This window comes from Eucyclogobius newberryi, unplaced genomic scaffold (genome assembly GCF_026437365.1).
Source record: "Eucyclogobius newberryi isolate DKJ021-1_F unplaced genomic scaffold, fEucNew1.0.hap1 SCAF_16, whole genome shotgun sequence".
Taxonomy (NCBI): domain Eukaryota; kingdom Metazoa; phylum Chordata; class Actinopteri; order Gobiiformes; family Gobiidae; genus Eucyclogobius; species Eucyclogobius newberryi.
Window position 1 is genome coordinate 33,086,421 of NW_027315790.1, and position 11,465 is coordinate 33,097,885.

Here is an 11,465-nt window from a genome sequence, read left to right on the forward strand (position 1 = left end):
GACAAACCCCGCCTCCTCATAGTGACAAGCCCCGCCTCCTCATAGTGACAAACCCCGCCTCCTCATAGTGACAAGCCCCGCCTCCTCATAGTGACAAGCCCCGCCTCCTCATAGTGACAAGCCCCGCCTCCTCATAGTGACAAGCCCCGCCTCCTCATAGTGACAAACCCCGCCTCCTCATAGTGACAAACCCCGCCTCCTCATAGTGACAAGCCCCGCCTCCTCATAGTGACAAACCCCGCCTCCTCATAGTGACAAGCCCCGCCTCCTCATAGTGACAAGCCCCGCCTCCTCATAGTGACAAGCCCCGCCTCCTCATAGTGACAAGCCCCGCCTCCTCATAGTGACAAACCCCGCCTCCTCATAGTGACAAACCCCGCCTCCTCATAGTGACAAACCCCGCCTCCTCATAGTGACAAGCCCCGCCTCCTCATAGTGACAAGCCCCGCCTCCTCATAGTGACAAGCCCCGCCTCCTCATAGTGACAAGCCCCGCCTCCTCATAGTGACAAACCCCGCCTCCTCATAGTGACAAACCCCGCCTCCTCATAGTGACAAGCCCCGCCTCCTCATAGTGACAAACCCCGCCTCCTCATAGTGACAAGCCCCGCCTCCTCATAGTGACAAACCCCGCCTCCTCATAGTGACAAGCCCCGCCTCCTCATAGTGACAAGCACCGCCTCCTCATAGTGACAAGCCCCGCCTCCTCATAGTGACAAGCCCCGCCTCCTCATAGTGACAAGCCCCGCCTCCTCATAGTGACAAACCCCGCCTCCTCATAGTGACAAACCCCAACTCCTCATAGTGACAAACCCCGCCTCCTCATAGTGACAAGCCCCGCCTCCTCATAGTGACAAACCCCGCCTCCTCATAGTGACAAGCCCCGCCTCCTCATAGTGACAAACCCCGCCTCCTCATAGTGACAAGCCCCGCCTCATAGTGACAAACCCCGCCTCCTCATAGTGACAAGCCCCGCCTCCTCATAGTGACAAGCCCCGCCTCATAGTGACAAACATCACCTCCTCATAGTGACAAACACCACCTCCTCATAGTGACAAGCCCCGCCTCATAGTGACAAACCCCGCCTCCTCATAGTGACAAACACCACCTCCTCATAGTGACAAGCCCCGCCTCATAGTGACAAGCCCCGCCTCCTCATAGTGACAAACACCACCTCCTCATAGTGACAAGCCCCGCCTCATAGTGACAAACACCACCTCCTCATAGTGACAAGCCCCGCCTCCTCATAGTGACAAACCCCGCCTCCTCATAGTGACAAACACCACCTCCTCATAGTGACAAGCCCCGCCTCCTCATAGTGACAAACCCCGCCTCCTCATAGTGACAAGCCCCGCCTCATAGTGACAAACCCCGCCTCCTCATAGTGACAAGCCCCACCTCCTCATAGTGACAAGCCCCGCCTCCTCATAGTGACAAACCCCGCCTCCTCATAGTGACAAGCCCCGCCTCCTCACAGTGACAAGCCCCGCCTCCTCATAGTGACAAGCCCCGCCTCCTCATAGTGACAAACCCCGCCTCCTCATAGTGACAAACCCCGCCTCCTCATAGTGACAAGCCCCGCCTCCTCATAGTGACAAACCCCGCCTCCTCATAGTGACAAGCCCCGCCTCCTCATAGTGACAAACCCCGCCTCCTCATAGTGACAAACCCCGCCTCCTCATAGTGACAAGCCCCGCCTCCTCATAGTGACAAGCCCCGCCTCCTCATAGTGACAAGCCCCGCCTCATAGTGACAAACCCCGCCTCCTCATAGTGACAAGCCCCACCTCATAGTGACAAACCCCGCCTCCTCATAGTGACAAACACCACCTCCTCATAGTGACAAACCCCGCCTCCTCATAGTGACAAGCCCCGCCTCATAGTGACAAACCCCGCCTCCTCATAGTGACAAACCCCGCCTCCTCATAGTGACAAGCCCCGCCTCATAGTGACAAACACCACCTCCTCATAGTGACAAGCCCCGCCTCCTCATAGTGACAAGCCCCGCCTCCTCATAGTGACAAGCCCCGCCTCCTCATAGTGACAAGCCCCGCCTCATAGTGACAAACCCCGCCTCCTCATAGTGACAAGCCCCGCCTCCTCATAGTGACAAGCCCCGCCTCATAGTGACAAACCCCGCCTCCTCATAGTGACAAGCCCCGCCTCCTCATAGTGACAAGCCCCGCCTCCTCATAGTGACAAACCCCGCCTCCTCATAGTGACAAGCCCCGCCTCATAGTGACAAACCCCGCCTCCTCATAGTGACAAGCCCCGCCTCCTCATAGTGACAAGCCCCGCCTCCTCATAGTGACAAACCCCGCCTCCTCATAGTGACAAACCCCGCCTCCTCATAGTGACAAGCCCCGCCTCCTCATAGTGACAAGCCCCGCCTCCTCATAGTGACAAACCCCGCCTCCTCATAGTGACAAGCCCCGCCTCCTCATAGTGACAAACCCCGCCTCCTCATAGTGACAAGCCCCGCCTCCTCATAGTTACAAACCCCGCCTCCTCATAGTGACAAACCCCGCCTCCTCATAGTGACAAGCCCCGCCTCCTCATAGTGACAAGCCCCGCCTCATAGTGACAAGCCCCGCCTCATAGTGACAAACACCACCTCCTCATAGTGACAAGCCCCGCCTCCTCATAGTGACAAACCCCGCCTCCTCATAGTGACAAGCCCCGCCTCCTCATAGTGACAAGCCCCGCCTCATAGTGACAAACCCCGCCTCCTCATAGTGACAAGCCCCGCCTCCTCATAGTGACAAGCCCCGCCTCCTCATAGTGACAAACCCCGCCTCCTCATAGTGACAAGCCCCGCCTCCTCATAGTGACAAACCCCGCCTCCTCATAGTGACAAGCCCCGCCTCCTCATAGTGACAAGCCCCGCCTCCTCATAGTGACAAGCCCCGCCTCCTCATAGTGACAAGCCCCGCCTCCTCATAGTGACAAGCCCCGCCTCCTCATAGTGACAAGCCCCGCCTCATAGTGACCAAGCGGCAGATTGTCATTTAAACGTTTTTATTTTTGAAAAGTGGCAAACCAAACATGTTCATGAAACGCTCTCAGTGAGTGCAGGGATGTGGGCGGGGATAGGGGGTAGGTGAAAATGGATTTACTGAGCACTGGCACCTCCGGGATGAACTCAAACATGCATCAAAACACGACTTTGAACAGCGTATGACAGGTTTATGTTCTAATGTTGACTTTATTTGTTGAACACATAAAAAATATTGTTTTTCTGAGATGAATCTTTTTAGTTCAAGTCAAACGTGTCGGAAGTTTTTCAAGCTTTTGGACTTAAAACAATTAAACATTTTCAGGTGCAGATTGTTTCCAGATGAAGCTTCTCGAGAGGACGAAGTGACCGGAAAAGAAACCAAAAAAGAGTTTAGTAAAACAAAAGTCTTCTCAGTCCCAGGTCAGAGGTCTATAGGTCAGAGGTCAATGGTCTAGAGGTCAGTGGTCTAGAGGTCAGAGGTCAGTGGTAGTGGACCCGTCCTATCGTCCCGGTCCCGCTCACTAAGACGTCGGGCTGTCCGTTCCTCCAGATCTCCCTGAGGATCTTCTCTCTCTGCTCCAGTCGCCGCGCCTTCTCTAGCTCCTCCTCCGACGCGAACACGTCCACGCCCCTCAGAGCGCCGCCCCACTCGCCGGACCGTCCCGCGGCGAGTCCGAGGGCCGCGTCCGCCTCCGGTGCGCTGTCCTGGGACGCCTCCTCCGCGCTGGACTCCCGGAGCTGATGGAGCTGGTAGAGGTCCGGGGGCGTGGCGGGCTGGGCGGGGCTTGTCCGCTTGTTGTTGTTGTTGTTGGTGTTGTTGTTACGGTGAAGGCGTCGGCGACAGGTGATGCCGGCGATGAGCAGGAGCAGGGCGGAGAACAGGCCCAGGCAAACGCCCAACATGAAGAACAAGGCCAAACTCTCAGGGTTCGCTGGAGAGAGGGAGGAGGAGAGAGAGAGGAGAGGGGAGGAGAGAAGGAGGAGGAGAGAGAGGAGGAGGAGAGGAGAGGGGAGAGAGGAGGAGGACAGAAAGAGGAGAGAGAGAGGAGAGGGGAGGAGAGAAGGAGGAGGAGAGGAGAGAGAGGAGGAGGAGAGGGGAGGAGAGAGAGAGGAGAGGGGAGGAGAGAGAGGGAGGAGGAGAGAAGGAGGAGGAGAGGAGAGGGGAGAGAGGAGGACAGAAAGAGGAGAGAGGAGGAGGAGAGGGGAGGAGAGAGAGGGAGGAGAGGAGGAGAGAAGGAGGAGGAGAGGAGAGGAGAGAGAGGAGGAGGACAGAAAGAGGAGAGAGAGGGAGGAGAGGAGGAGAGAAGGAGGAGAGGGGAGAGAGGAGGAGGACAGAAAGAGGAGGAGGAGAGGGGAGGAGAGTGAGGGATGAGAGGAGGAGAGAAGGAGGAGGAGAGGAGAGAAGGAGGACAGAAAGAGGAGAGAGGAGAGGGGAGGAGAGAGAGGGAGGAGAGGAGGAGGAGGAGAGAAAGGGGAGGAGAGAGGAGGGGAGGAGAGAAGGAGGAGGAGAGGGGAGGAGAGAAGGAGGAGGACAGAAAGAGGAGAGAGGAGGAGGAGAGGGGAGGAGAGGAGGAGAGAAGGAGGAGGAGAGAAAGGGGAGGAGAGAGGAGGGGAGGAGAGAAGGAGGAGGAGAGAGAGGAGGAGGAGAGGAGAGGGGAGAGAGGAGGAGGACAGAAAGAGGAGAGAGAGAGGAGAGGGGAGGAGAGAAGGAGGAGGAGAGGAGAGAGAGGAGGAGGAGAGGGGAGGAGAGAGAGAGGAGAGGGGAGGAGAGAAGGAGGAGGAGAGGAGAAGGGAGAGAGGAGGAGGACAGAAAGAGGAGAGAGAGAGGAGAGGGGAGGAGAGAAGGAGGAGGCGAGGAGAGGGGAGAGAGGAGGAGGACAGAAAGAGGAGAGAGGAGGAGGAGAGGGGAGGAGAGAGAGGGAGGAGGAGAGAAGGAGGAGGAGAGGAGAGGGGAGAGAGGAGGACAGAAAGAGGAGAGAGGAGGAGGAGAGGGGAGGAGAGAGAGGGAGGAGAGGAGGAGAGAAGGAGGAGGAGAGGAGAGGAGAGAGAGGAGGAGGACAGAAAGAGGAGAGAGAGGGAGGAGAGGAGGAGAGAAGGAGGAGAGGGGAGAGAGGAGGAGGACAGAAAGAGGAGGAGGAGAGGGGAGGAGAGTGAGGGATGAGAGGAGGAGAGAAGGAGGAGGAGAGGAGAGAAGGAGGACAGAAAGAGGAGAGAGGAGAGGGGAGGAGAGAGAGGGAGGAGAGGAGGAGGAGGAGAGAAAGGGGAGGAGAGAGGAGGGGAGGAGAGAAGGAGGAGGAGAGGGGAGGAGAGAAGGAGGAGGACAGAAAGAGGAGAGAGGAGGAGGAGAGGGGAGGAGAGGAGGAGAGAAGGAGGAGGAGAGAAAGGGGAGGAGAGAGGAGGGGAGGAGAGAAGGAGGAGGACAGAAAGAGGAGAGAGGAGGAGGAGAGGGGAGGAGAGGAGGAGAGAAGGAGGAGGAGAGAAAGGGGAGGAGAGAGGAGGGGAGGAGAGAAGGAGGAGGACAGAAAGAGGAGAGAGGAGGAGGAGAGGGGAGGAGAGGAGGAGAGAAGGAGGAGGAGAGAAAGGGGAGGAGAGAGGAGGGGAGGAGAGAAGGAGGAGGACAGAAAGAGGAGAGAGGAGGAGGAGAGAGAGGGAGGAGAGGAGGAGAGAAAGGGGAGGAGAGAGGAGGGGAGGAGGAGGGAAGGGGAGGCGAGAGGGTGGCGAGAAGGCGGAGAGGAGGGGAGAAGGGGAGGAAGAGAGGGAGAAAGGAGAAGAAAAGCGACACAGTGTTTAATTTAAAAATGCAGTGAATCCGTTACTTCTGTTTTATTTTAAACTCTGGTCGTTTAGTGTTATTTTCTTCAGTTTGATGCATTTGTTTGTAAAAATGTAAAACATTAATTCTTCCTGGACCTTGAGCGTTGGTCACACACTCTTTGTTTCTTCACTTCAGTCTCTTTTGGAGCTGAACGCGCCTCATTTACGTTTCACTGCTTTGACGTGTGCTGAGGCTTCACGAGGCTGTTGTAGACGGGAGGGAGGTTGAGGTGGGTCACATGGTTGAAGTCGGCGAGGGAAACGACCTCCCCTCCGTCTACAACAGCCTCGTGAAGCCTCAGCACAAATCAAAGCACAATCCAGACTTATGAACAAGTTTTAGTTATAAATCCTCCCGTTGGGCTCAGGACCAATCACAGCGCAGGATCAACTCAAATATATTTGTTGACACGTTTCATTTACTGCAGAGATTTTTTTATTGTTTTTTTAATAAACTAGATCTGACTGAAAATTTTGAGAGTCGACAATTCTGATTTTCCACGTGAAACTGACCAAAACATTGAAAAAAAGTTTCCCTGAAGTAAAAATAAGTACTTTTTTGAGCTCTTGTAGCAATTTTACACAAATATTTAATAAAAAACCTGATGAATGAACCGGTTCTGAGTTTGTACCTCTGAGGTGAGCGAACGTGGCCATTGTGTTACTGATCAGCTCCATGTCACGGCGGATCGGCTCCATCTCCTCCACTGAAGACAAGGATGAAGGGGAGAGAGGAGGAGGAGGGGGGGAGGAAGAGGAGGGGGAGAGAGGAAGAGGAGAGAGGAGGAAGGGAGGAGGGGATGAGAAAGAAGAATAGAGGGGGCGAGGAAGAAGAGGAGAATGAAGAGAGGAGGGGGAGAGAGGAAGAGGAGGATGAAGAGGAGGGGGAGAGAGGAGGAGGCGTCACCAGGACATTTCAGCAGCGTTTTGATTGGCTCCTGTCAAACATAAAACACAGTCAGACGTTTAGTTTTCAAGCCTCAAACTCCAGTAATATTTACCGTATTTTCCGCAGTATAAGTGGCACCAGCCAAAAAAAGCATAACACAGAAGAAAAACACATATATAAGTGGCTCTGGAGGATGAAATGCAGTTGCAAGTGTGAAAATAACAAATAATATCACATATAAGTCGCACCCCGGCCAAAACTATGAAAAAAGGTGCAACTTAAAGTCCGGAAAATACGGTAATCAGAATTAACAGTTTATTTAAAGTCCTAACGGCGGTTTAAACGACACATTTCACTAAAACACGATTATATTTCAGATTTGATTAAACGTTTGTGTAAAGTTTATAGTTGTACTTCCTGGTTTGACACAGGTAGAGGTGGTTCCACAGCTGTTTCCATAGCAACCAGACTGTAAACAAGAGCCAGACTCCAAATAAACGACAACAGTTCTGACCTGACACAATAAGACCATAAAACACCTTTATTTAGTCCAACCATGTGTCGCACACTGATGACATCACAGAGGGAGTCAGCTCCACTTCCTGTCATTTTAAACTCTCATTTTCCTCACAAACTGACACTTAAGGAAAGTAAAACTGTGATAAATATTTAGCACAAGTTTTATCCACTAAACTAAGACATAATTATAAAAACAGCAGAACTTTATGGACTTTAAGTGAACGTTTTGACTAAATCTAAAAGGGACAAAATCTTCTCGTGTCGATGTGAAATGAGTTTGTGTTTCTTGTTTTGCTTCAGATTGTGATTTAATTTGTCTCATTTTTGTGTTTGTCCTTGTCCATTTTTGTGTTTGTGTTTTATTGTTTTTGTTTTTCCTCAAACTAATGAGACTTTAATCAGAGCTGGTGATAAATACTGTCCATTATATCACTGGTGTAATGAAGAGTGATGCAGCGGGGTCAGAGGTCACGGGGTCAGAGGTGGCGGGGTCAGAGATCGTGGGGTCAGAGGTCATGGGGTCAGAGGTCGTGGGGTCAGAGGTCACAGAGTCAGAGGTCGCTGGGTCAGAGGTCGCGGGAGGAGAACACGCTGCACTTCCTGTAGTTACAGTCCCAGTTCAGACGTTTGGCTCCGGGACGTTCACTTTATAACGAACGAGTCGAAACGGAAACAATGTGAGACGACTCCAGACTGAAGTAATAGTAGTAGTAGTAGTAGTAGTAGTAGTAGTAGTAGCTGTTGTAGTTGTAGTTTTAGTAGTTGCTGTTGTAGTAGTTGTAGTTGTAGTAGTTTCTTTGTGTAAATTCTGCATAAACTTTGACTGGAATGAGTGTCCCTGGTGTGATGTCACTTCCTGTATGAGTGTCCCTGGTGTGATGTCACTTCCTGTATGAGTGTCCCTGGTGTGATGTCACTTCCTGTATGAGTGTCCCTGGTGTGATGTCACTTCCTGTATGAGTGTCCCTGGTGTGATGTCACTTCCTGTATGAGTGTCCCTGGTGTGATGTCACTTCCTGTATGAGTGTCCCTGGTGTGATGTCACTTCCTGTATGTGTGTCCCTGGTGTGATGTCACTTCCTGTATGAGTGTCCCTGGTGTGATGTCACTTCCTGTATGAGTGTCCCTGGTGTGATGTCACTTCCTGTATGAGTGTCCCTGGTGTGATGTCACTTCCTGTATGTGTGTCCCTGGTGTGATGTCACAGATTTGACATTGTTTTCTCCACAAATACCTGCTCAATTGGAGTAAAACTATCATTTATAAGTACAACAAGTACAAATACACCAAATAAAGTCAGAATTAGAACATGGTAAAAACATATCATAGAACCTTTAAATGAGATGAAGCATGTGTTACGTGAAGTATGTTCATGGTAATTGTATGTCCATGGTAATAGTACTACAACAGTACGAGTATGTTAATAGTACTAGTATGTTAACAGTACTAGTATGTTAATAGTACTAGTATGTTAACAGTACTAGTATGTTAATAGTACTAGAATAATACTAGTAAGTTAATAGTACTAGTATGTTAATAGTACTAGTATGTTAACAGTACTAGTATGTTAATAGTACTAGTATGTTCATAGTACCAGTATGCCAATAGTACTAGTATGTTAATAGTACTAGTATGTTCATAGTACTAGTATGTTAATAGTACTAGTATGTTAATAGTACTAGTATGTTCATAGTACCAGTATGTTAATAGTACTAGTATGTTCATAGTACTAGTATGTTCATAGTACTAGTATGTTCATAGTACCAGTATGTTAATAGTACTAGTATGTTCATAGTACTAGTATGTTCATAGTACCAGTATGTTAATAGTACTAGTATGTTCATAGTACTAGTATGTTAACAGTACTAGTATGTTAATAGTACTAGTATGTTAACAGTACTAGTATGTTAATAGTACTAGTATAGTACTAGTAAGTTAATAGTACTAGTATGTTAACAGTACTAGTATGTTAATAGTACTAGTATGTTAATAGTACTAGTATGTTCATAGTACTAGTATGTTAATAGTACCAGTATGTTAATAGTACTAGTATGTTCATAGTACCAGTATGTTAATAGTACCAGTATGTTAATAGTACTAGTATGTTCATAGTACTAGTATAGTACTAGTAAGTTAATAGTACTAGTATGTTAATAGTACTAGTAAGTTAATAGTACTAGTATGTTAATAGTACTAGTATGTTCATAGTACCAGTATGTTAATAGTACCAGTATGTTAATAGTACTAGTATGTTCATAGTACTAGTATAGTACTAGTAAGTTAAAAGTACTAGTATGTTAATAGTACTAGTAAGTTAATAGTACCAGTATGTTCATAGTACTAGTATGTTAACAGTACTAGTATGTTCATAGTACCAGTATGTTAATAGTACTAGTATTTTCATAGTACCAGTATGTTAATAGTACTAGTATGTTTATAGTACTAGTATGTTAACAGTACTAGTATGTTAATAGTACTAGTATAGTACTAGTATAGTACTAGTATAGTACTAGTATAGTATAGTACTAGTATAGTACTAGTATAGTACTAGTACTAGTATGTTAATAGTACTAGTACTAGTATAGTACCAGTATGTTAATAGTACTAGTATAGTACTAGTACTAGTATAGTACTAGTATGTTAATAGTACTAGTACTAGTATAGTACTAGTATGTGGACCATGTGACTGTCTGAGTACTTCCCACGCTGCTGTTTCCTGTTGACAAAGTGAGCGACATTAAAAGCTCCAAAACCCCTGAAACCAGATCCTAATCCTGGTCTTAGTCCTGGATCTGAGCCATGTCCGGTCCCACTGGCCCCGGGGCCTCAGGGGCCACAGTATCAAGAAGTACACGCAAGCGAGAAGTACACAGTATCAAGAAGTACACGCGAGCGAGAAGTACACACGAGCGAGAAGTACACAGTATCAAGAAGTACACGCGAGCGAGAAGTACACACGAGCGAGAAGTACACAGTATCAAGAAGTACACGCGAGCGAGAAGTACACACGAGCGAGAAGTACACAGTATCAAGAAGTACACAGTATCAAGAAGTACACGCGAGCGAGAAGTACACACGAGCGAGAAGTACACAGTATCAAGAAGTACACGCGAGCGAGAAGTACACACGAGCGAGAAGTACACAGTATCAAGAAGTACACAGTATCAAGAAGTACACGCGAGCGAGAAGTACACACGAGCGAGAAGTACACAGTATCAAGAAGTACACAGTATCAAGAAGTACACGCGAGCGAGAAGTATACGTGAGCAAGTACGTTCTACACTCACTACTGCGAGTACAACTATTACTACTGACTACTATTACATTACTGCAGACGATTACTAAGTTACTGCGTCATAGTTGGTACTCGTACTGAAGAGGATTTAAAGTGCCCGCGATGGTTTCTATGGTGACAGAGCTAAATATTTAGTATTTATTATGACATATTTAGATCAGTGAAGCTGCAGTTAGTGTGAAAATGACAGGAAGTAGAGCTGCGTTCTACAGCAGAATCCCTCTGTGATGTCATCAATGTGCGACACCTTTCGATGATAATCTAACAAAATAAAGGTGTTATTATTTGTCTATAATATAATGTGTAAATATGAAGAGTTTTGGCCCTCGGTTACGGGTTTGACGAGGTGTTTTTGAGCAATAAAAACACCTGCAGCAAAATGGAGGCTTTAGATCCGTTTAATGCCAAAGCAATGACATCTACATGGAAACAAGCCACCCCCCCGAGCCGCCCTTTAAACACGGCCGTAAAACGCGGCGCTTCCTCCCCTTTAAGAAGATCAAACCGTCCCGTGTCCCGAGGCCCGTGTCCCGCCGCAGGCCCAAAGCAGCAGGAAGCTCGTAAAAGCCTCGTCTGAAGTTCATAAAGACGGTGATGAACTGTCGCAGTAAAAGTAACAGCAGTAAACAAATACATGTTTAAACGTATAAATACATGTTTAAACGTGTACTTTTTACTTTTGAAGATGGACGACTTCGACAAATACCTTTATTTTCTAATTTAATGTTTTTACTTATTTGGTTTCTCTCTGGTCCTGCGCAGTTTTATGTTAAAAAAAAAGGATGAAAATAAATAAATTTGTTACAGTTTTGGTTTGCTACAGTTTGTGAAGTATAAATGTAACTTATTGTTTGAATCGTCCTGTATCGTTCACGTTTTTATAACAATGGAACGAGTGAAACCAAAAGTGTTCAAAATGCAGCTCAATTTAAGACATTTAATTTGTTTTTTA

The 11,465-nt window shown here is 48.4% G+C and overlaps 1 protein-coding gene across 1 annotated transcript in view; it reads right to left on the minus strand.

The window, feature by feature from the left end:
* Positions 1-3,037: 3,037 nt before the first annotated feature.
* Positions 3,038-11,465, minus strand: part of eva1bb (eva-1 homolog Bb (C. elegans)) — an 8,675-nt gene continuing 247 nt past the window's right edge. Inside the window, exons 2-3 of the mRNA XM_072447212.1 lie at positions 6,443-6,748; positions 3,038-3,928 (exon numbers count right to left, since the gene is read on the minus strand). Coding sequence (XP_072303313.1) covers positions 3,477-3,928; positions 6,443-6,509 — 519 coding nt within the window. The 5' untranslated portion in view covers positions 6,510-6,748 and the 3' untranslated portion in view covers positions 3,038-3,476. The remainder of the gene's footprint in view (positions 3,929-6,442; positions 6,749-11,465) is intronic.